The 26,394-nt window shown below is 35.3% G+C and overlaps 2 protein-coding genes across 2 annotated transcripts; both read left to right on the forward strand.

Moving 5' to 3' along the window:
- Window positions 1-15,182: 15,182 nt before the first annotated feature.
- On the forward strand, window positions 15,183-16,655 carry LOC137618881 (SCAN domain-containing protein 3-like). The gene has a single exon (XM_068349085.1). It carries the CDS (start codon window positions 15,183-15,185, stop codon window positions 16,653-16,655), a length of 1,473 nt encoding a protein of 490 aa, XP_068205186.1.
- Window positions 16,656-23,191: 6,536 nt separating this feature from the next.
- LOC137618882 (uncharacterized) lies at window positions 23,192-24,104 on the forward strand. Its single transcript, XM_068349086.1, has 2 exons — window positions 23,192-23,438; window positions 23,560-24,104. Exons 1-2 carry the CDS (start codon window positions 23,192-23,194, stop codon window positions 24,102-24,104), a joined length of 792 nt encoding a protein of 263 aa, XP_068205187.1.
- Window positions 24,105-26,394: the final 2,290 nt, after the last annotated feature.

Genomic DNA, 26,394 nt, shown 5'->3' on the forward strand with positions numbered 1-26,394 from the left:
AGTCCTAGCCACTGCTACCATCAAACATGAACCTAGAAAACTGATTGACTCCAATATATGTAGTCTAGTAGGAAGATAGGGTTCCCATGCACCCCCATGATACATTTTTTTAACTTGCATTTTTGCAATCCCTGGGGTGTCTGGGAACATAATCCCCTTTGTTCCCGTTCAAAAAAAAATGTCCCATGTGGGTCATTTAGCCGTCTATTTGTCCGCCATCTTGGATTTCTTGAGATGTAAAAGTTAGGGGTAGGGGAAATATAAAGGACCTTTTCGTAAAGAAATAAATTAGTTACAGGTACAAACTAGGTATCATTGGAAAGGGTATGAACAGCACTATCAAAAGAACCCATCACTTATTTGGTCATGACATTAATGATGTCATCAGAGGTCAAAAGGTCACGTTAAAGGGGGACTAGTCAAAATTCGGGCCCATCCAATTTGTTAACCATCCTGCACCTAACTGAATAAATATTTTGGATTCTACTTTGCTTCAAAGAAAGTGTACATGAATAGGTAGTTTTTAAAACTAAAACAAATTGATTAACTAGATTGTAACATTATTAACCCTTTCCACAAATATAACGAAAATATTAAAAAAAAAAAAAATTTAAATGAGATTAATGTGAAATTCCAGTTCGACACATCTTTGTTTTCTCTGCCTTTCTGTTATGGTAAAAGGCCTTATATGTTCCAATGAGTCCCGAAATACAGTCTATGTATATTTCCATTGGTATCTTCACTTGGTATTATCAGTATATGCATTACACACATATATATAGATAGAATGTCTGATAACGAGTTGCTATAACACGCAGGCCAAAAATGTATTAACTTGCAATATTATCATGACTGCCAAAAGTCTTAATGTTCATATTAATCTAATCTTCATTATCACTGAAAAGTTCTTCATTGTCACTGTCTTGGTCAGCCTGTTCTCCATCAGGGTCATCATCACACTGATCCATCTCTTCCGTAGTCTTGTGAACTAAGTCTATCAAGGCAGGGGGAAGTACCAGGCTGCAAGGCCACACTGGCTCCAGAATATATTCATAATTTTGTTCCCAAACTTGTTCAGGATCATATGGCTTTGGACACCAGAAGATTGGAATATCTGCTCGCTTTTAGATAGCTAGGCGATGGTTCACTCGATGAATGTGTGGGATAAGGTTGTCTCGGCAAGGTGGCAAATGGGAGAGGTCAATCTTAGATTTTGTTGTCGGTTGCTCATCTTCCCCAACCATCTTCCGTTAACATGATTCCGCGTACAGTGTCAATAGATTTCTTTCTGGAGTAGCCATACATCAGACATGTGAATGCCTCGATATCATCAATCGTTTCTGGCTCTACCGACCATTCATCCCCAAGTTTTCTGAAAGGAGATGAGTATAATTATATCAATTGCCGCACAAAGTTGATAAGAAAGTGTAATAGTAAGGGCATTGCATACATATAGATAACAAGAGAAATACCTGAAAGTTTCATGATGAATTGGATGACGTTGTAACTTCTTAAGGGGGCCAATCTTGCCCTTTCCCTTGAAGGAGCTTGTAACGTCCTCCCCGGTGAACACGTATAGGCCAAGGACTATTTTACCTTTATCAGCACCCATGGATTCTGCCGCTTGACTTATGTTGACCATTTGACGATGTTTACCAGTTCCGATGTCAAGAAAGATGGTAAGACCTATGGTGTTAGCATGAAACAGGAGAATGACAAAGATATCAGTGTCTGGCGTCCTGACTACAGCTGACTTGTAACCTAGTTTTGCTGCATACTGCAGGTACAGCACAATCCTTGTTTCTGTTTCCTCCTGATTAGAAGTAAGCTCGTGAACCTCTTGTGCTGCAACCTGAAATGATAATGTGGAACTTATCATACATACTGATTTTACACAGTAGGAAAATGGTTAACTGTATTAAATTAATGGAATTCAATTACTTACATCACCACCAGATGATTGTAACTGGTATGCTTTGCCGTTCACAACCACCAGTGCTGTGCCAAAGTGCTCCATGCGAGATGCTGATGCATTGCTGCTCCAAACCTTGAATAGTAGTTCACAGAGCTGTGTTTTATAGTGTTCATTTGCCAGGAATAGTTTGAAGTCATTTGGTTTTCTTGTCGCTGGCCCTTGTATCAGATAACGCTGAGAAGATCCTCGGCGTAATCTCTCCTGAGCCTTGATAGAATCAGCATGGTAAGAATCAGTTGAGAAGATAAAATCTTTCTTGGCCACCATCTGATCTAAGACTTTCATACATATTTCTCCAAACGTAGGTGATATATTTGTCAGGGCATGGAAAAGGGTGTTGCCATCTTGGATGTGCAGGACACCCTTCTGATAAGGAATATCCTTGTGACTATCGTCTGTGAAGAAATGCAGAAGTGCAGCTTTGTTGGTCTTATTGAAGAAACCATCAGCAGTACCCAGGCTAAGTGGTACAGGGGTGAGTGAATATCGCAGCAGTTAATCAAGGTCTAGTGGCTCATCCAGGTTCTGAGATTTGACCAGCAGCATGAAGGCAAGGGCACTCTGCTGTCGGTATTGAACAATCTGCAGGTGTCGTATTGTGCTGCAAGGCAGAATGTGTTTAGGTAATTTCCACTCTCCGTTTGTCACAGCACGGCAGATGTCCTGGAAATGACACCACTAGACATTAGACAGAGAAGAGTTTACATTTTCATTACAGACTGTGGTAAAACTATATATCAAGGTGGTAAAGCAAATGTGGTTAAATCTCACCTGAGCTATGGAAAGGACCAGACGTCGGCACTTTTCAGACTTTTCCACGACTACTTCATCCACCAGAAGAGTCGACAGGACCTCACATCTCGCATGGAGCACTGTGGCACAGCACTGGTGGCTGTGAACGGCAAAGCATACCAGTTACAATCATCTGATGGTGATGTTGGAAGGTATTCTTCTGATGCTCTGGCATCCAGCTCATCAGCTGTTGGAGGCCGAGGAAGTGGTGTTGACTCATGGAACATCCTCTGAACAGCAATGCGCAAGTGCAAGGCGACATCCTCAAACTTGTCTCTGGAACCAAGTCTATATGCATATGTCACTGCTTCCGCAACAGAGATGCTTTTGCTGTACTCCAGGTTGAAGGTTATGCATCCCCTGTCCCAAGGAAAAACTTTTGTGAAAGCGATGCTCTCATTAATTTCGTGTCTTTGAAGTCGGGTCGTCAGCTTGTCACTCCTGAAATCTGGATTTGGAAATCCACAGCGTTCAAGTTCTTGGACGTATAGGTGGCGGAGTGTTCCAAATTGCACAACCTCCTTCTGGCCAATAACTCTCACGTATAAAATCCAGAATTTTATTAAGCGAGCTTTGTTGAGCTTCATGCTTTTCATCATGCTTGTCTTCAGTACTTCTGTTGGCTTGATAACGTAAGTAATTCACATGTCTCAGTTTGAAAGAACTATGACAGGATTTATGGAAATGAGCCTCCCTTGCAAATAAATCTTCGCCTGCCACTTTGCGATGTAAACGATTGTCTCCGATTTTTAGGGCTTGGGATTCAATATGAGTCCAAGCTGCTTCCTTTCCCTTAAAAGATGCAAACTGGACACAACGTTCAGTCCTTCCAGAAACTTTTGTCTCAAGCTTTCCACAGAAAATACACTCAGGTGGAAAAATTTTCTAGGAAGAGGTTGATGATTGACACTGAAGCGAATCCCTGAAAGAGAAAGAAGAAGAAGAAGAATAAGAAGAAGAAGAACGTTGAGAAAAATTATAATCAAAACTGAACATTTTCTATGTGTTGTTTTCTTAAGATTCTAAAGGAAAATGTCAGATGGGAATAATAATAATAATAATAATAATAATAATAATAATAATAATAATAATAACTGCAACAACGAATTTAGAGGCAAAAGTGTGTCTGTGAGGTTGCGATAATGTGTGTGCATTTGTGTGTGCTTGTGGGAGTCAATGTGTGTGTGTGCAAGCGACCATTATCCAAATATAATATGTAAAGAATTAAAGCAATGTCTAGTAGTGTATCTGATCTGTTTGATGAAAGAAAACGTTAAGAAACTTGGCAAAGGAAAGACCATTAATCTGAGAGCATTTCTGGAGGTAGATGTGAAACTATCATGACAAGACCAGTCAGTGTGCTTGAAGGTAGATTACATCTACTATGAGACTTTACAATGAAGACCCTCACGCCAGTCGTCAGCTCCTATAAACCAAAAGAGTTTACCAATGGACCAAAATCCCTGCATTCAACCTCAGCCTTCTGGTGTAAGCGGAAAAGGTTCATGATATAGATGACAGCCTAAAGAGTTAACTCACACACCAGTAATTATATTATCTTAGTAAAAATGAAGCATGGTAATATCAAAAGTTGAAATAGAATGTATAAAATGTAATTGTAGCTCTTTTTACGTAAAGAATATCACTAATGAAATTATCCCTTTCCAGATATATGAAACTCAAACTAGTCTTTTAGATGATATCTCAACGAATTTTTTTAATCCATGACACTCAAGCAATGATAAGTTCAGCGGCTGAATGTTATGGGGAAGGCCAAGTGTCCTTTTGACACAGTAAATAAAAGATGAAGAAGAAATACTCACAATCACTTAGAGAATAATCATATGTGACCATTTATCATTCAAAATCTTTTACAAAAAGGATAATTTTTCCTTTATACAAAACCTTATTGCAATATGAAATCAAAATCAGAGTTAAAGATCCTTCAATAAATTATTCATAATAACCGTAATACACAGTATTATCTATAAATCACGTTTCTGAATTAATATTAATAATTTCCCCCAGAGAATAGGTTACTCATATTTATAAAAATCCTTTGCGGCTGGGAGGCCATATTAGGTAGGGAGTCAAAGGGAGCTTCAGGCAGAGATTTGATTAAATCCTTTGTTTGCAAATTGAACTAAAGAGTTCCTCTATCACTGAATGTTGATTAATGAAAAAAACAACTCATCTTCAAATAGCGAAATTAAAGGAAGGTTCCTTCTATCTCCATAAAAGATTCTGTGTTTGATATAATTCGTTTTGAGGAGGGAAAGAAAGTCAGCCAAAATCAGAAAGGGATTTTCTATAAACTGATTGGTAATGACTAATTTATGATAAAAGATAATTATTGCAGACTTTCATCAATACAGAGTGTCTTGTCTAATTACTAAGAGTATCGTGTATAGTAAGGTAAATCCATTTGCATATATGCATATTCCATGTAAGCTTTGTTTGTTAGTTTACTGTTGTTGATGTTGCTGTTGTTGTTGTTGTTGTTTTTGATGCTTGGGAATTCTAACACTTCTCTCAGTAAGGAATTACTTATGCTCGGAGATGTTTTGGAGTTGACATAGATAGTTGATTCTTCTTATATTTCTTTTTCTATTCTTTTTTTTTTCTGGTAGCCTTTTGGATTATTATATTTAATTTTCTTCCAAAATTATAATAGATTTTTCATTATGACATTACTTTTTATTTATGGTGTAAAGAGATTCTGTTACATCTATTATACCTCTTGGTTTTATTCTTCGCGAAATGTATGAATTTTAAACAGTATTATATATAAATTTAAAGAAAAGCTGTTAATTTATTGAATGCGGAAAAACTTTAACTAGCGGGAAAAGAAACATTATAGTTTGAGCTCTTTGTATTCAAGAAAAAGATGAAGAGGAATTTTAAGTTGGCAATTCTATCGTCTCTACTTAATCCTCTACATCTTTTATTCCTTTGTGTTAATAATTGCCTAAATAAATCCAAGAAAAGGGAATGAACCCCTTGTAGGTGTCATGCAAAGTTCCAGAGAGAGAGAGAGCCTTACCTTACCTTATTGCCTTATTTTTTGTTTGGGTTCCCCCAGGTCCCTCTGTGTGAGGCACCTCGTATATCCACCACAGAGTTGCTAATGCATCTTCCAGTGTATTTTGCATCTTCCAGTCTTGGATGGTCTGGAATGCATCTTAGGTATTTATCGAGCTTATTCTTAAACACATCATCGCTCACTCCTGATATGTTTCTTAGATGAGCTGGCAGTACATTGCATAGTCGCTGCATTATCGATGCTGGTGCATAGTGGATTAATGTCCTGTGCGCCTTCCTTAGTTTTCCTGGTATATTTTTTGGCACTATTAATCTACCTCAGCTTACTCTTTCTGATATTTTTAGCTCCATGAAGTTTTCAGTAATTCCTTCAATTTTCTTCCATGCTTGTATTATCATGTAGCATTTTGTTCTCCTTTCTAGACTGTATAGTTTTAAAATTTGCAGTCTTTCCCAGTAGTCAAGGTCCTTAACTTCTTCTATTCTAGCAGTATAGGACCTTAGTACACTCTCTATTTGTGCAATATCCTTTTGGTAGTGTGGGTACCATATCACATTGCAGTACTCGAGTGTACTACGTACATAAGTTTTGTAAAGCATAATCATGTGTTCAGGTTTTCTTGTTTTAAAGTGTCTGAATAAAATTCCCATTTTTGCTTTACATTTAGCCAACAGTGTTGCTATTTGGTCGTTGCATAACATATTCCTATTTAACATTACACCAAGGTCTTTAATTGCTTCCTTGTTTGTGATTGTCTCGTTATTAGGTCCCTTGTATGCAAATACCATTCCTTCTCTGTTTCCATAATTCATTGATTCGAATTTAAATACCATCCTATTTATCTCCGCCCATTCATATATTTTGTTTAGATCTCTTTGTAGTGAGTTCTTATCTTTATCACAAGTAATTTCTCTACTTATTCTTGTGTCATCGGCGAAACTTCTCACTACGGAGTTTCCAACATCACAGTCTATGTCTGAGATCATAATAACAAACAGCAGTGCAGCCAAAACCGTACCTTGTGGCACGCCAGATATTAGCTGAGCTTCATCCGATTTCTCGTCATTTGCAACCACTATCTGTTTTCTGTTTTGCAGGAATTCTTTTACCCATTTTCCTATCTTTCCCACAATATTATGCTTTCTCATTTTTTTCTCTAATATATTGTGGTCTACCTTGTCAAAGGCTTTTGCAAAATATATATAGATCACATCTGTGTGTTTTTCACTTATCATATTTTTGTATATGTTTTCATAGTGTGCTATCAGTTGGGTTTGTGTACTTTTTCTGGGCACAAAACCGTGTTGACCTATATTGAACAATTTATTTTTAACCAAATGATCCATTATTTTCTTTTTTTATTACCCTCATACACTTTCATAATATGTGATGTTAGACTAACAGGTCTATAATTGCTTGCCTCTAGTCTTGATCCACTTTTGAAGATAGGGGTTATATAAGCTAATTTATGTTTAACATATATCTTGCTCATATCTACACTTTGTCTTAGCAGTATTGCAAGCGGCTTCGCGATAGTGTTTGCAGTTTTTTTTTAACAAAATCGCTGGAATTCTATCTGGTCCGGCTGCTGATCCATTTTTGATTTCGTTTATAGCCTTGACTATATTTGCTTCATTAATATATATATCCGTTAGATATTCAACATTTTCTTCTCACATTCGTTTCATTATTCTCATTCGCAATTCTTGGTGTGAACTCACTCTTATATTTTTCTGCTAATATGTTGCATATTTCCTTTTTTTCATTCGTTAGCCGTCCTTCAATTCTTAGAGGGCCTATTTCTAATCTCCCTTTATTCTTCTTTTTTGCATAGGAGTAAAGTACTTTAGTTTTTTTTTTTTTTTATATCTTGAAGTGTCCTTTCTTCTAAGTGCCTTTTTTCATTTTCTTTTGACTGTATAATCTTTTGTACTGCATTTTTTATCTTACATTTTATTTCCTTCATTTTCCACACATTATTTTCTTTTGTAAGATTTTTCTTCCACTTTCTAATTTTCTGAAATAAGATCCTTTTTTCACTTGGTATGCATGTCTTTTGTTTATTGTTTTTCTTCGGTACATATTTTTCAACAATTTTCTCCAGTATTTTGTACAGTATGTCTGTATTTACCTGTATATTATCACTTAAAAACACATTTTTCCATTCTTTATTCAGTTCTTCATTTATTTCTGACCATTTTATATTCTTACTATAAAAATTATATTTTCCATATCCTTCCCAATGTTTTGTGCTTTGATTAATTCTGTGATCACTTGCTTTGGAATGGACTATTAATTTACGACATTATGGTGTGAAATTCCCGTGTTATACACTATTATTTCTTTAACATAATTCACCTCATTCACAAATACTAGATCTAGGACATTTTCCTTTCTTGTTGGAATGTGGTTTATTTGTTGCATATTATGTTCTAATAGCATATCTTGAAGGTTTTCAAATTGCCTCTTATCATCTGCACTACTATTACTCTCTTTTTTATATGTATACATACAACCACTTTTTTCTATCTGTTCTTTCCAATCCACGAAAGGAAGGTTAAAATCTCCGGATAGGAGTATATTCCAGTCTTTATGGTTTCTACATATATCATCTATTTTTTCTATTATTATGTCAAACTTCTTAGTATTTGGGGGTCTGTGAACTGCAATATTCACTAGTTTTTCAGATTCAAATTCTACCGCAATTAATTCACATTCTGTTGCTGTATTTTTCACACACTTTTCCTTGATTTATGTCTCTTCCATATATTGCGGTTCCCCCTTGATTCCTATTTTTTTCTGTCAGATCTATAAGTTTGGAAACCCTTTATCTGGTCATCACTGCCAGTCTCTTGGGAATACCATGTTTCACTTATATTTAATATATCTATTTTTTTCAATTTGGGTTAGATCTTCTAAGAACTTTTACTTTCCTTTTAGAGTTACTCGTGACTAAATCCAGTGCATTCATCACTCTTATGGTTTGTGTTTCATCCCCATTATTTAATATTGGTAATAATATGGATTCTCCCATGCTTCCTTCCTGTTCTGATATGATGTTCTTTTCTTCATTTCCTGGAATTCTGCCATTAAAAAATCCAACTTTTCTATTATATTTGTTCTTTCGCCTTCATATTTATTTTTGTGTGTATACCTGCAATTATCCCCATATCTGCACCAACCCCGGGCATTATAGATGCATTCTTTGTAGTTGGGCTCTATATGTGCAGATTTAAGTTGAAAGGCCTCATATCTTGGGGTTTTTGGTGCATAGCGCGGTATATACGCGGCCTGCTTTTTTGTTTCTTTTTTTGTTTCATTTTTGCTTTCGTTTTTCTTTTCAGTTTGCTGAGTTTTCTTACTCTCATTCATAGTTGCAGGATGCATATATCGACATTTTTTTTTGAAACTGCATCCTTTTCCTTCTTATAGGATTTTGCATATTTTTGGATGGAGATCTCTGCATTCGTCTCCATATCCGTCTAAATACGCACATTTACCATATATTTCATAATTATGGCATATCTTTGGATGCTTGTAGTAGCATCTTTCGCCAAATCTGCAATTCCCTCTTTTCAGCATATTGCAGACTATATCTTTCTTTTCTTTTTTTTTCTTGTTCTTGCTCTTCCCTAAAAGTATGTAGGTCCGGGTAGAGTCTCTTGGGTCTATTATTTGTTTCCATCTGATAATTTATTTCTTCATAAGTATGTTGTTGGATGGCATCATAAGTTATATCAATGATTTCCTCTGCATCCTCTGCATGCCACAGGAAACGGTTGAATGGCCATAGAGAGAGAGAGAGAGAGAGAGAGAGAGAGAGAGAGAGAGAGAGAGAGAGAGAGAGAGAGTAACAGCGATGCCACAGGAAAGGATTGGATGGATTTTGTGCGGAAGGAAGGAATATCTACAGAGAAGAATAATTCTGCATATTGAAGAAATGAAGTACAGAGTAGCAAATATAGAAGAGTATTTTCATCATAACTAGGAAATTAAAACATGAAATTCTCTCATAAAAAGATGAGGTTATGATACAAGAAGTAAGAAAGGAAAGTTTCATGAGAAAAAGCATCGGTTTCCTTTTAATCTCGAGGTGGGATTCAATTTCTACCTTTTTAATGTGGCCTTAAATAGCGCACGTTAAGAATTCTAGGAAAAATGTGCAAGAAACAAAGATGTAATCAAAAGCATTTCTTGAAGACTTATTTATCTCTCGATTGCTTTCACATATGAGTTATAAATGAAATAAGATACAGTAATATCAAATGTCCTTTTCGTTCTCAAACAGATGCTATAAGCCTGACTTTATTCGGGAAAAGGAAAATAGAATAAAAATTATTGTTGTTTATATCACGAAAAATCTCTTGCTCTAATATTCTGTCTCTTCATTAGGCCTATTAGTGATAAATAGTATTTCTATAGTCATATAGGGAATGGTGAATAACGGGAATTGTATATATATATATATATATATATATATATATATATATATATATATATATATATATATATATATATATATATATGTGTGTGTGTGTGTGTATATATATATATATATATATATATATATATATACATATATATTTATATATATGTATATATATATATATATATATATATATATATATATATATATATATATATATATATATATATATATATATATATATATATATATATATATATATATATATATATATATTTATATATATATATATATATATATATATATATATATATAAATATATATATATATATAGGTATATATATATATATATATAAATATATATATATATATATATATATATATATATATATATATATATATATATATATATATATATATATATATATATATATATATATACATATATATATATATATATATATATATATATATATATATATATATATATATATATATATATATATATATATATATATATATATATATATATATATATATACACACACATATATATATATATATATATATATATATATATATATATATATATATATATATATATATATATATATATATATATATTTATATTTATATATATATATCTATATGTATATACATATATATATATATATATATATATATATATATATATATGTGTGTGTGTGTGTGTGTGTGTGTGTGTGTGTGTGTTTTGCATCCAAATATCACTGGTGGCATCTGAAGTAGATTATTATTATCATTATTACTTGCTAGGCTAAACCCTAGTTGGAAAAGCAGAATGCTATAATCCTAGGAGCTCCAACAGGGAAAATAGCCCAGCAAGGAAAGGAAACAAAGAAAAATAAAATATCTTACGGACAGTAACAACATTGAAATAAATATTTCTTAAATAAACTATAAAAACTTTAATAAAACCAGAGAAAGAGAAATTAGATAGAATAGTGTGCCAGAGTGTACCCTCAAGCAAGAGAACTCTAACTCAAGGCAGTGGAAGAACAAGGTACAGAGGTTATGGCACTACCCAAGACTAGAGAACAATGGTTTGATTTTGGAGTGTCTTTCTCCTAGAAGTGCTGCTGACCATAGCTAAAGAGTCTCTTCTACCCTTACCAAGAGAAAGTAAACACTGAACAATTACAGTGCAATAGTTAACCCCTTAGGCGAAGAAGAATTGTTTGATAATCACAGTGTTCTCAGGTGTATGAGGACAGAAGAGAATCTGTAAAGAAAAGGCCAGGCTATTCGGTGTATGCATAGGCAAAATGAAATGGAACCGTAACCGGAAAGAAGGACCAGATGGAGTACTCTCTGGCCAGTCAAAGGACCCCATAACTCTCTAGCAGTAGTATCTCAAAGGGCGGCTGGTGCCCTGGCCAAACTTTCAAGAGAACAAATAGTAATGAAAGGTCTGTAAGAAAGATTAATCAGTAAATGGTGTAGTGATAGTCCTGAAATCAATCAATCAATCTCTCTCCCCCCCCCCTGCTCTCTCTCCATGAGTTTATTGATACATAGGAGTTCCCAATTTAGTGTAATTAGTGTAATTACAACTTTAAAATTCCTCAGCTACGGAATTATACATTACCAATTGTACATTTAGTTTACCACTTAGGAATTACTGGAAGGATATATATATATATATATATATATATATATATATATATATATATATATATATATATATATATATATATATATGTATATATATATATATATATATATATATATATATATATATATATATATATATATATATATATATTATTACTAGCGAAGCTACAACCCTAATTAGAAAAGCAAGAGCCTATAACCCCAAGGGCTCCAATAGGTAAAAATAGTCCAGTGAGGAAAGGAAATAAATAAATGATGAAAACAAATTAACAATAAATCATTCTAAAAACAGCAACAACGTCAAAACAGATATATTATTACTATTATTATCATCACTTGCCAAGCCACAACCATAGTTGGAAAAGCAGGACGCTAAAAGCCCAGTGGGCCACAACAGGGAAAACAGCCCAGCGAGGAAAGGAAACAAGGAAAAATAAAATACTTTAAGAGGAGTAACAACATTAAGATAAATATTTCCAACATAAACTATAAAAAACTTTACCAAAAGAAGACGAAAAGAAAATAGATAGAATAGTGTGCCCGAGTATACCCTCAAGCAAGAGAACGCCAACCCAAGACAGTGGAAGACCATGGTACATAGGCTATGGCACTACCAAAGACTAAAGAATAATGGTTTGATTTTGATTTTATATAAACTGTAAAAAGACTTATGTCCGCCTGTTCAACAAAAAAAAACATTTGCTGCAAATTTGAACTTTTGAAGTTCTACTGAATCAACTACCCGATTAGGAAGATCGTTCCACAACTTGGCCACAGCTGGAATAAAACTTCTAGAATACCTAGTATCGAACCTCGTGATGGAGAAGCGATTCAGAAACTCCAAATCTACATTCAAGAGATGGAATTAATGCAAAGAGAGTAGCATCATCTGCATATGTAACAAACTTGTTTTCGAGACCAGACTACAAGTCATGTGTATATAAGATGAAAAGTAATGAGCCAAGAACACTAAATACCAGATTCCTATGCACACTATGGTACCCATCAACAAGAACTCTTTGCAATCTATTACTTAAAATATTCATAATGATGCCATGTAAAGATCCATCTACTATGAGTTTCAATACAAGTGGCTCATGATTAAATATGACGAATGAAACAAATATTATACAATAATTATTCTTTTAACACAAGGTCAGGAGTAGTGTAGTTAGTATCCAAGTAAGAGTGAGGTTATATAGCTGTAGGACAGTGTTACTCAACCAGGGGGGCGCAAGAGGATTCAAAGGGGGGCGTGAGCCTCAGGAGAATAATGCAGCTATAAATGAAAAAAAAAAAATAAGTTGTGTTATTTTAGACTAGATCAGTTAAATAAAAAAGACATTATAGTAAAAAAATAATAATAATAATAATAATAATAATAATAATAATAATAATAATAATAATAATAATAATAATAATAATAATAATAATAATGGTAAAAGTTTTATATAATAAAGTAATATCATCGTTACTTATTCATGCTTTCTCCTTCCACGTAGGCTACCGTAGAGTACATTGCCTGTCGTGGACGTGTATAATACGTGTCCCTTACTGGTGAGCTATGAGATCCGTTTCTCACACCCAGTCCCACCGTACACACTATCAACACAGTCCCTGTCAACACTCCCAGTTTACCACACATGTCCGAAAGTATTTGAACATTTCTTCCTTGCCGTTTCTACAGGCGAAATTGTTGAGGTACATTATCTCAGTTTCTTATCGACCCATTAACAATGTCAGGTTTGTGAGAATGTGAATGAAAGAAAAGGGTAGAGATATATTCTGGGGATTAATTTTTTTTCCTATCAATTATTTTTGACTAGTTTTGTTTTCCCTGTGTCGTTGATGGGCTGCCCTGCATTGGTGGGGTTATTGTCCTTTATTTGAAAAAAAAATATATATATCAGTTTCTATGTTTATCAATATACCGAAATATGTTGAGAGACCGTTGCTAAGATTACTGCAAAATTTTGAAGATGTATATTTTGTTTTATTTATTTTTCCTTCATATTGTAAAAATCATAAGTTAATGGTCTCAAATTTTACTATTTGCAAAAGAAGATGTACTAATAACCACCACTTCATGATTATCTCAACCATATGATCAGTGACCGAGTCAGAGAGGTAGAGTCAGCGAGTAGGGCTGTATTAGAGAGAGAGAGAGAGAGAGAGAGAGAGAGAGAGAGAGAGAGAGATTCATGTATATATATATATATATATATATATATATATATATATATATATATATATATATATATATATATATATATATATATATATATATATATATATATATAGGGCTGTATTAGAGAGAGAGAGAGAGAGAGATTCGTGTGTATATATATATATATATATATATATATATATATATATATATATATATATATATATATATATATATATATATATATATATATATACATATATATATATAATATATATATATATATGTATATATATATATATATATATATATATATATATATATATATATATATATATATATATATATATATATATGTATATAAAATTTAGTTATAAATGTTTGTATCTCTCTCTCTCTCTCTCTCTCTCTCTCTCTCTCTCTCTCTCTCTCTCTCTCTCTCTCTCTATATATATATATATATATATATATATATATATATATATATATATATATATATATATATATATATATATATATATATATATATATTATTTCCTCTCCTTTTTTCCTTCTTCTTTTCCTTCAAGGTTAATTTAACGTCCAAGGCTGGATGTATTTCTTATATTGTCTCAATTTTCTGCCAATCTCGTGTTTAGCCTCAAAATTTTCAAAAAATTTTGGATATATCTTTCTCCCTCTTTCTCTGTCCTTCTCACTCATTGATCATGTAGCTGTGATAATCATACTGTGGTGGTTATCATCAAGAGGTGAAAAATACCTTAATTTACAAATGCATATTATCTTGATCGCAGATACGTTTTGCCAGTTTCACTCCAACTACGTTGCAATGAGTGCCAAGAAGCGGAAGTATAACGAAGATTATATTCGTTTTGGATTTGTGTCCCTCCGAAAGGGTGACACAGAGGTCCCACAGTGCGTGATATGTTACAAGACTCTGAGCAATGATGGAATGCGACCCTCACGCTTGGAACGCCACCTGCAAACAGCACATCCTGGTCTAGTTGACAAGCCAAAGGCATTCTTTGAAACAAAAAAACACACCTTGAAGCAAGTGAAAATGGATGACAGCGGGGTATTTCGACAACAATCATCAAAGGTTGTTGAGGCTTCTTATGAAATTTCCATGTTGATTGCAAAGAGCAAGAAGAGCCATAACATTGGAGAGACTCTCATAAAGCCAAGTATACTATGTGCAGCTCAACTCATTCTTGGTAAAGATAGTGCAAATAAGCTTTCCCAAATTTCCCTGTCAAACGATACAGTCCAGAGAAGGATCCATGAACTGTCTCAAGATATCAAAGAACAAACACTCGAACTAGTAAGAGCCTCGCCTGTTTTTGCAATCCAGTGTGATGAAACGACCTATATCGCTCAGTGTGCTCAGTTCTTGATGTATGCTCGTTTTGTGTCAGGCAACAATATAAAGGAGGAAATTTTGTTTTGTTGCCCCATGGAAAGTTGTACAACAGCAGAAGCCATTTTTAAAGTTACATCAGACTTTTTTAAGGAAAATAAACTTTCTTGGGACTCACTAATAGGGGTGTGTAATGATGGAGCCCCAGCCATGGTTGGCCTGCGTTCTGGGTTCATCACAAAGGTGAAAGAAAAAAATCCTTCTGTAATAAGTACACACTGCATAATTCACCGTGAATCTTTAGCATCCAGAACTTTGCCTGATGAAATGAGGGATGTTCTAAACGTGGCTATTAAGGTAGTAAATTTCATCAAATCTGGAGCCTTAAACAGTCGTCTCTTCAAATTATTGTGTAAGGATATGGATTCTGAACATGAAGCCCTGCTTTTTCACACAAACATACGATGGTTATCAAAAGGAAACATGCTTGAAAGGCTTTATGAGCTACGAGAAGAAGTAATAATATTTCTAGATTCACAGCAGAAGGCAGCCCTTCATGACAAATTCAAGTCTGACAGCTTTCAGATAATTCTAGCTTACTTGGTGGATATTTTTGAATCTTTGAATGCAGTGAACCTTAAACTACAAGGGAAAAATATCCACATCATCTCTCACCACGACACCATTCGAACTTCCATGGCCAAACTCGACCTCTGGAAATGTCGAATTCAGCAGGGAAATGCAGCCAGTTTTAGGAACTTAGATTCTGGGCTCGCTCATGGTAACCTTGACCCTGAGTTAAAGATCCTTATAATCACTCATCTAAGCAGCTTGAAAGCAGAATTCACGAAATACTTTCCAGACATAGATGACATGCGTGAATCCTGGAAATTCATTAGGAATCCTTTTCAGTGTGAATTCGCTAATGTTGCTGAGGAAATTCAAGAGGAGTTTCTTGAGTTAAAGTTTAATTCCACAGCTAAGGATGAATTCAACGATCTGGAGACATTCTGGATTAAATACCATTCTGTGTACCCTCTGATCTCACATCAGGCTCTTCGGGTTCTAACAATGTTTGGATCAACGTACCTGTGTGAAACTGCATTTTCTACGCTCACTGCTATAAAAACAAAATACAGAAACCGCCTGGATGTGGAAGATGATTTACGTTGTGCACTCTCTAACATTAAACCTCGTATTCAAGATCTGGTATCCAAGAAGCAGTGTCAGGTATCTCACTAAATAAGTTAAGCCAGTTATCCTGTAGAAGTGAAAATGTCAATTATCTCACTTTATTTCCTACTTAGTAAATTGACTATACAACCCATAAGCCTTTTTTTATTCCTTTTCATATAAAATCTGCAAGTGAAATTTAGCTTTATATGCAAGGGGGGGGGGGCCGTGGCGATAAAAAAATAATTGTGGAGGGGCATGGTAGTAAAAGGTTGAGAACCACTGCTAGAGGAGATAGCAAGGTGATATAAGTAGCTCTGCAGGCTGAACAAGCGACAAACTTCGTCGTGGGGAATGACTTCGCCTTGAGAGGTATTAGATGTTCTCAACCCTTATTTCTTAAGGGTTTCCAATAATACTGAAGAGAAAACAATTGCATTAAAATCTCCTTAGCATTACCCTCCAAGGTACTTGATCAGGCTCTTTTCAAAAATTTGATTTCTTCATCTACCACTATTTATGTAAATTATCACTAATTCTTCCTATATGATATAGAAAATTCCATTCAAAGATATCAGATATAATTATCAAAATAAAAACAAATTTTAAATGGTCAAAAAGCTCAAGTTCTTCCAAAATACATCATTATGTTGATAAAATATCCAAACTTGTTGTGAATTCGTAATATCAAGTAAACGTTCACTGAGATCTTAGGAAGCCTTTTTTGTTCCATAAGTAAAGAAACTGAAAGATAGAATACAAACGTGAAAATTTTATTCTCGTTGACTATAATGAAGATGAATTAATGCAATTTTCTATAGATTTTGCAGGAAATAGAAGAACTTGCAAAACGGTTTTCTTTCGTTTTCTGTCTTCACTTTCGAGCGGGTCTAAATGAAATCTAATTCTATACCATCACTTTATCTAAGTCTGTATGTTAATAAATGTTGGATATTTAATGCATCTTATTCTATAATGACCTATGATCTTTTTCTAATTAGTTTTGAGTGGGAACAGGAAGATCTGCTCTTCTATTCTGTTGTAAGAGAGAAAAGATAGCAAGTTGTGGAAAACTAGCAATTATAGATTATTTTCCTCCTAATTCAGAGCTGTAATTTAGTTAGATTGAGAGAGAGAGAGAGAGAGAGAGAGAGAGAGAGAGAGAGAGAGAGAGAGAGAGAGAGAGAGAGAGAGAGAAAGAGAGAGGGGGGGGGCAAAGCAATAAAGGCGAGAGACAATAAAGAGGAGAATTATGGACAGCAAATGGTTCTGTTCGCTATTTTGTTTTTTTCTGTAAGTTCTGAATGATGCTTATATAAGTACCAACAGTATTCTTGCAACTCCAGGTAAAACAAATTCCAAAGAAAATCTTACGGTCTGGCATGAAAAATAAAACACATACAAAAGAATTAAGTGGCATTCATTGGTTGTTACAGTCAACAATTCTGGGTAATCACACCTATAAAATAGGTCCAGAAATGTAAGTAATTACAAGCTAAAATTAATGAGGTAATCAAATTAAGGAGTTATTTAAACACAAATCAGTCAGTTTAAACATCCAATGTTGCACTACCATTTGGAACAGAAAGCAACACATCGACCCCTTTTACTAATCATTGGTATTTTGCATAGCTAAAACACCCATCACAGCTGAAGAACACCTTCAGGGTAGAACTTTCTGGCTAAAAATGCTTGGTTATAGAATTGCCTTTGTTCGTTAAAGGATACCGCAAATATTTCTCCTAATACAACTCTTTACCTGTCAAAGTAGGGACTTAATCATTCTCCAAAATGGCCAGTGTACGAGTTTTATGGACGACTTGACCAAATGCTACGAATAAATTTACAAAGATCCAAAATTTCATGATTCCACAAGTCAATGGTGTCTGATCTAGTTCGAAGGACAACTAAAATTTAGAATTTGAATAATGAGTAGGATATGATTCTAGGAAAACCCCCATGCTCCGATTTCCGAATTCCTGGCTTGGAGAAGTAGAGCTCCAGCACTCTCACATTCAACAAACCTGAGAGATGTAACAAACACTGTTTGCTAACCATACATACGTTTCTTAGAGATAAAGTTTTAATTTGTTTTATAACTTGAAGGGCAGCATTGAAATAAATTTATATCTATTATCCCTGGATAGGTACGGTCCTCGGACACCCCTTTAAGGGTATACTCGGACGCGAACGACCCCGACGCCAAAAAAAATTCTTGAAAAATCAGTTTTTGCAGTAACCTCCTTTTTTCTTTTGCCAAAAAAAACTTCAATGAATGCTTAAAACAACAGTAAAGATAAATACTACTCATCTGCAGAAAAACTATTTATTATAAATATTTTAAAAAATTAAGTAGAAAAAAAAAAGACCTGACATAAAAATTCATAAAAAAAAAGTTTATACATATATACACAAATCCTTTTAGGAATTGATTCTTGAATGTTTAGGACACATCTTGATGTATTTTGGATGAAGTCAGACCCATGGAGGTGAAGATCTGAAATGAGAAAAAAAGGGTAACTTTTTTTGGCCAAAAAAATTTGTCCAAATTTCATGAATTTTTTTGGGTACCCAAATGAAATAGGAAGTGGCTAATTTTTTTAGGGAATAAACATATGTTATCCTAAAATAGAAATATGTAAAAAAATCTTCATTATTTTGTAAATTACATTTATATCAGGGGCCATATCTAAAGGTAATTTTTTGAGTACTTGGAAATTTCGTAAAAAAATACATATATTTAATATATAATATGATATTTATGCAGGTAAAAATATACCAAAATATCACAAATTCTATAGGGAACAAGAATATATATAGATAGGGCAGCTTACGCTTCGGATATGTCCACAAAATGGCCGCCAACCACACTGACTCAGACTCCCTAATCTGCCACTTGAAATGTAGGAAGGGTATGTCAATTTCAAGGTGTTATTTACTAATCTAATTATTATTGGATATGCATAAAAATTGTATGGTGGGTTGCTGGATAATTGTCGATTATTTTACGACTATAAAATTAAAATTCTGACCCAAAAAAATTTTTTTGAAGGGAAATAAAATCGAAAAAAAAAATGTAAAACAATATTTTAGCTAAAAAAATTTGATGATATTCAATCAAAAAAAAAGTAAACAAAATTTTCCGACAAATAAACATCTAGAGGAATCATTACTCTGTGATAGTTCCTTAGTACATAGTAATTTTGAAAGAATTGGGAAAAAACGAAAAAATGGCAATCACCGGAAAATCGAACACATACCTATATATACGCCATATCTGGCTAAAAAAAAGATAGGCATGGGTAGCCAGATCATCTAGAAACACTTTCCAACACTATAGAAATATAAGTTTTGCGACACTACTTGCCAATTCCTTACGGTAACATGACTAAGCAAAAAAATGCAAAACAAATAAAAAGGGGCACTCGTGGAAAAATGGCCATTCTAATATACGGCATTTCAGAAAAAAAAAATTTCAGCCACGTGCTAGGCAAACCATCAAGGCATATTTTCCGACAAATAAACATATAAATGAAATATTACTCTGTGATAGTTCCTTAGTACGTAGTAATTTTGAAAGAAATGGGAAAAAACGAAAAAATGGCAATCACAGGAAAATCGAACACATACTTATATATACGCCATATCTGGCTAAAAAAAATAGGCATGGGTAGCCAGATCATCTAGAAACACTTTCCAACACTATAAAAATATAAGTTTTGCGACACTACTTGCCAATTCCTTACGGTAACATGACTAAGCAAAAAAATGCAAAACAAATAAAAAGGGGCACTCGCGGAAAAATGCCCAACATTCTAATATACGGCATCTCAGATAAAAAAAAAAGACATGCACGTGTTAGCCCAACCATCAAGGCACACTTTCTAACACATAAACATGAAAAAAAAAATCAATAATATACGGCAATTCCTTACTACGTAGTAGATTTTTACAAATATTGAAAAAAAAAACAGAAATTGGCAACCGCAGTTAAATACCCAATATACCAATAACTACGTCGTATCTGACAAAAACAAAATCACGCATGGGTAGCCAGATCATCTAGACACACTTTCCAACATTAAAAAAGCAAAAGTTTTACGATACTATTTCGCAATATCTTACGGAAAAATGACTTGGCAAAAAAATTTAAAAAAATTAAAAAGGGACACTCGCGGTAAAATGCCCGACATTCTAATATACGACATCTCAGATAAAAAAAAAGACATGCACGTGTTAGCCCAACCATCAAGGCACACTTTCTAACACATAAACATGAAAAAAAAATGAATAATATACGGCAATTCCTTACTACGTAGTAATTTTTACAAATATTGAAAAAAAAACAGAAATTGGTAACCGCAGTTAAATACCCAATATACCAATAACTACGTCGTATCTGACAAAAACAAAGTCATGCATGGGTAGCCAGATCATCTAGACACACTTTCCAACACTAAACAAGCAAAAGTTTTATGACACTATTTGGCAATATCTTACGGAAAAATGACTTGGCAAAAAAATGAAAAAAAATGAAAAAGGGGCACTCGCGGTAAAATGGTCCTCGTGGTGATGAACGACATTTTAACTAAAAAAAAAAACATGCACATGATAGCCAAACAATCCACCAAGACTTTCCACAACTGATAACCTATACAAGTTGCACCATTCTACGACAATTTCATAATACGTAATAACTTTGATAATTATGCAAACTACCTCAGAAGGGTAAACTCGGACGCGAACGACCCCGACGCGTCTCAGAAATCGGGGAAGGAGTACAGCTACAGCAATGCACATCTGGACACTACTAGAGCGTGTAGGGGAGACACCTCCTGCAGGTCGATCACCCACAAATTCAGTCACAGGGGTGAGTCACGTGAGAAAAACCTGTTTTTTTTTGACGCTCGGGGTCGCAAACGACCCACCGTACCTATCCAGGGTTATGAAAAAAGCTCACATTAGAGCTGTTACCATAAATATCTCTATCCGACAAGAATTAAGTGATTCCTTTTGCAATGATGTAAGTCAAAATATGATTCACAAAGTAGCTAAACAAAAATAGTTCAAAGAAATTCTATCAAAGAGGAAAATTAAAGTATTGAGCTTGCAACTTATTACATCATCCTGAAATGGCAACACTGTATTTCGCCTACTAGATATTTATATACCTGAATCAGTCGGACACGGTTAATTAATCATCTCTCGATGAAAGCTTCCGAAACCTCCTCCATATTACGAAATCCTTTGTGATTTATTGCTTATCCTAAAGAGAATCGAATTTAACTGGGAACTCTATATTTTAGCTTGATTCCACTTCAAGTAATTTAAGGTCTTGGAAACAATTGGGTTCCTTCCTTCAGAGTATGATGTGTCTCCAATTGATATAATTGTAAGGAATAATATCTACTTTGAAGTATAAAACAACCTTAAGATTGTTTTTGAATGAAACCTCTCGCCTGCACCGATGTAGTCAGTTACTACAAATCGGCTTCACTATTAGTAATAAATGTAAATTATATCTTTTGTTTTTTGCAATTGGTTTTATAACTGAATCTCTTTTCTTTCCTCTTAGTGAGTAGAAATCTTCAAGTTGACTCAAGGGGGAAAATTAATGCCTCTTATTTCGACTTATATCATTGCAAAAGGAATCACTTAATTCTTGCTGGTTAAAGATATCTATATTAACAGCTCTAATGTGAACTTATTTATTGATAAAAATAATCTTATTCCAATGCTGCCCTTCAAGATATGAATGATTATAACTTTATCTCTAAGAAACGTGTGTATGGTTAGCAAACAGTGTTTGTTACATCTCTCAGGTTTGTTGAATGTGAGAGTGCTGAAGCTCTACTTCTCCAAGCCAGGAATTCGGAAATGGGAGCTTGGAGGTTTTCCTGGAATCATTTCCTACTCATCAATGCAAATTCTAAATTTTAGTTGTCCTTCGAACTGGATCAGACACCATTGCCGTGTGGAATTATGAAATTTGAATCTTTGTAAATTCATTCGTAGCATTTGGTCAAGTCGTCCATAAAACTCGCACACTGCCCATTTTGGAGAATGATCAAGTCCCTACTTTGATAGGCAAAGAGATGTATTAGTAAGTAATATTTGCGGTATCCTGCAACAAACAAAGGCAAATCTATAACCAATTATTTTTAGCGAGAAAGTTCTACCCTGCAAGGGTTCTTGAGCTCTAGTATGTGCGTTTTACCTATGCAAAATACCAATGATTTGTAAAAGGAGTCGTTTTTCTTTCTGTTCCAAACGGTAATGCGATATTGAATGTTTAAACTGACTGATTTATGTTTATCACGTTAATTTACTTACCTCATTAATTTAAGCTTGTAAATAATTACCTTTCTGTTGACTTTAACAACCAATGAAGGCCAGTTATTTCTTTTATATGTATTTAATTTTTCATGCCAGTCTGGTGTGAATTGGTAATAGTGACTGCTGGTAATTGTATGCTTGCTTGGCAACATTGAGTCTCTAACACTGTATCGGCTTGGCCAACACCTGCCACTACTTTAAGCCGAATAAAGCCAATGTTCCAGCAACTGTGTTCGGTATTCCATAATTTATTTGGCTTAATATTCACCATGCACAAGTTTCTGAGTCCCAGCCCGATTGACGTGGACCCAGAATCAGCCGATGCGGAGGACAAATGGATTATGTGGCATGATAACTTTGAGGTGTTCTGTGCGGCCATCAACCTAGACTTAAATACAGATAAGTTGGCCTTGTTTCGTGCTCACGTATCTTGTAAACTGTTAAAGATAATTAAAAGTGCCACCACATATGCCACTACCATAAGCCTGTTGAAGGCTAAATTTGTGAAACAAAAAAGTGAGGTGTTTGCCATATACAAATTAGCCACCTGCAAGCAACAGAGTGGCGAAGCACTGATGCTTTTTTTTGGATAGCCTCAAAGGTCTTGCCTCGGAAAGTAGCTTCACTGATTGTACAGCCGCTCAGGCTGAAGAACTGGCCATCAGAGATTCTTACATCACGGGTATGGCATCTAATGCAATCCGACAGAGACTGTTAGAGAACTTATCCTTGGACTTATCCCCAGCTGTGAAACAAACCCGTGCACTGGAAATGGCTCAACTGCATTCGGCGTCTTATCCAAGTGAAACCAATACCACAGTGGCAGCATTGATAGATGAACAGGCAAAACCCGAAATGGATCCCAACAGTTTTCTAATTGAAATGAGTGACTCCCCGAATCCAAGTGAGTGTGCTGCTGCCGTCAGCGGTCGGAGGTGCTTCTTTTGTGGAGGATCCCTACATCCCAGAGTCCACTGCCCAGCCAGGAAAGCCTCATGTTCCAACTGTCAGAAGGTAGGTCATTATACTCGTGTCTGCAAGTCACAAAGAAAACAATGGAACAAAAATGGTGAATCAACTAACTCTAATCTTGTAGCTGGAATAGTCCCAGACAACCTCCCACAGTCCATCCCTGCTTCCATAACAGGGGCCGCTGTGGCTGCAGCTTCTCCTGCACTATGAAGTGTTTAGAGAACTGTCCTACCTGTAGAACTCAATAGAGGCTAGGCCATGGACGGGCTGGTCAACACTGGAGCATTTAAAAGCTTTATAGATGCCAAAGTAACTAGGGCTATAAACTCCGTGACTCGTTCCTCAGCCTGCAGCATAACCATGGCTAATGCTAAACAGACAATGAAACTTAACAAGTGATGCAATAACAATTTAACCATAAGTGGAAGAGTATACCCTGAGTTCTGTCTGCACTTGATGGATGATTGCGTTGCTCCAGTCGTATAGGGACATGACTTCCTACAGTTACACAAGCAAGTCAGCGTAGACTTTGGTGGGACGCTACCGCCTTTGAAGCTAAGCATCTAGTCACCTTGTGCTCTGATTGCGGCTCAAATTGAACCGCCAGCCATCTTCGGCAATCTAACAGTCAACTGTCACCTGATACAGGTGAAATACAGAAGTTATTCCAAAGAGGACTCCGAGTTCATCAAGAAAAAAGTAAAAAGGCTGCTAGAGGAGGGCATCATCACACCGAGTCGCAGTTTGTTGAGAGCTCAAGTGGCATTCGTTGATCAGTGTGATAAGAAAAGATTGGTCATAGATTACTCACAAACCATAAACAGATTCACCAACCTAATTGCTTATCCTGTTCCAGGGATCACCGAGATGATTGAGAAAATTTCTACTTATCGCTACTTCAGCTTCATAGACTTGAAGGCAGCGTATCATCAAATACCATTGAACATGGCTGATTGGAAATTCCCGTTGTTCGAAGCAGATGGAAGGCTGTTCGAATTCACGCGTTTGCCTTTTGGAGTAATCAACGGGGCTACCTGCTTTCAGCAAGTTCTCGACGAAATTATTGGTAAGGAACAACTAGAGGGTACGTTCGCCTACATAGATGACATCATGGTCTGCGGTCACACACGTGAAGAACATGACAGAAATCTGAAATGCTTTCAAGAAACTGCATTGAAGTATGGACTTACCATAAATGACAAGAAAAGTGTGTATGCTCAAACATCAATCTCAATTTTGTGCCATGTAGTGAATGATCACCAAGTCCTACCTTACCCGGAGAGAATGCGTCTGTTGCTGGATATAAACTCTCCGAACAGTACCCCTAATCTCAAAAGGATGTTAGGTTTCTTATCCCACTATGCGAAGTGGGTATCGAACTTCTCCCAGAAAATTCGATCTTTATTTGAAGTGAAAACTTTCCTGATGGCCAAATTCGCAGAACAAGCACTCGAAGAACTAAAAAATTGAATATCTCGAGCTTCACTTGCTGCTATAGAAGACGAAGCAGTCTTTGTAGTCGAAACAGATGCCTCTGCTGACGCCGTTGCAGCCTCACTGACACAAGAAGGAAAACCGGTGGCCTTCTTTTCTCGCTCGCTCTCAGAATTGGAGAAACGACAATTGACAGTAAAACGGGAAGCATATGCTATCGTAAAAGCCATCATGAAATGGCGACACTTTCTGCTAGGACGTAAATTTAGACTCATAACTGATCAGCAATCGCACCGATGTTTGACGCCAATAACCATGGCAAAATCAAGAATTAAAAAATAATGTGGTAGAGGCTGGAACTGAGTTGTTCCAACTTCGACATCACATAGAGACCTGGACCAAAGAACCAAGAAGCAAACGCTCTCTCTCATGCCTCGGGATGTGTGGCTTCACTTACCTGTACTCAAGGAGACAAGCTGACACAGCTTCGCGAGCACCTGTGTCACCCCGGAATCAGAAGGATGACCCACATCATAAGACAGAGAAACTTACCCTTTACCATTGAAGAAGCTCGGACTGTCATATGTAAATGTCAAACCTGTGCTAAGATCAAACCTAAGTTCTTCAACGAGACAGGAACATTGATAAAAGCTACTAGGCCATTAAAGCATCTGGCTATCGACTTCAAAGGTCCAATGCCGTCCACCACAAAGAACAGGTATATTCTCAACATAAGCAACGAGTACAGCAGATTTCTGTTCGCCTTTACAACAGAAGACACCTCAGTGAGTACCTCTATTAAATGTTTGTCTACTTTCTTTTCAGTTTGGGGCCTGCCCCAGTACATTCATTCAGACACGGGACCTGCTTTCGGGTCGTCAGAGTACCAAAAGCTCCTTCATTACCGTGGAGTGACTACAAGTTACTTGTCTGCGTTTAACACCCGTGGCAATGGCCAGATCGAGAGAGCCAATGGAACTTTGTGGTCCACCGTAAGGCCAGCTATTGCTTCTCTCTCCCTCCCTATAGATTTGTGGGAGGCTGTCCTGGATCAAGCACTACACAG

The sequence above is a fragment of the Palaemon carinicauda genome, chromosome 25 (genome assembly GCF_036898095.1).
Source record: "Palaemon carinicauda isolate YSFRI2023 chromosome 25, ASM3689809v2, whole genome shotgun sequence".
Taxonomy (NCBI): domain Eukaryota; kingdom Metazoa; phylum Arthropoda; class Malacostraca; order Decapoda; family Palaemonidae; genus Palaemon; species Palaemon carinicauda.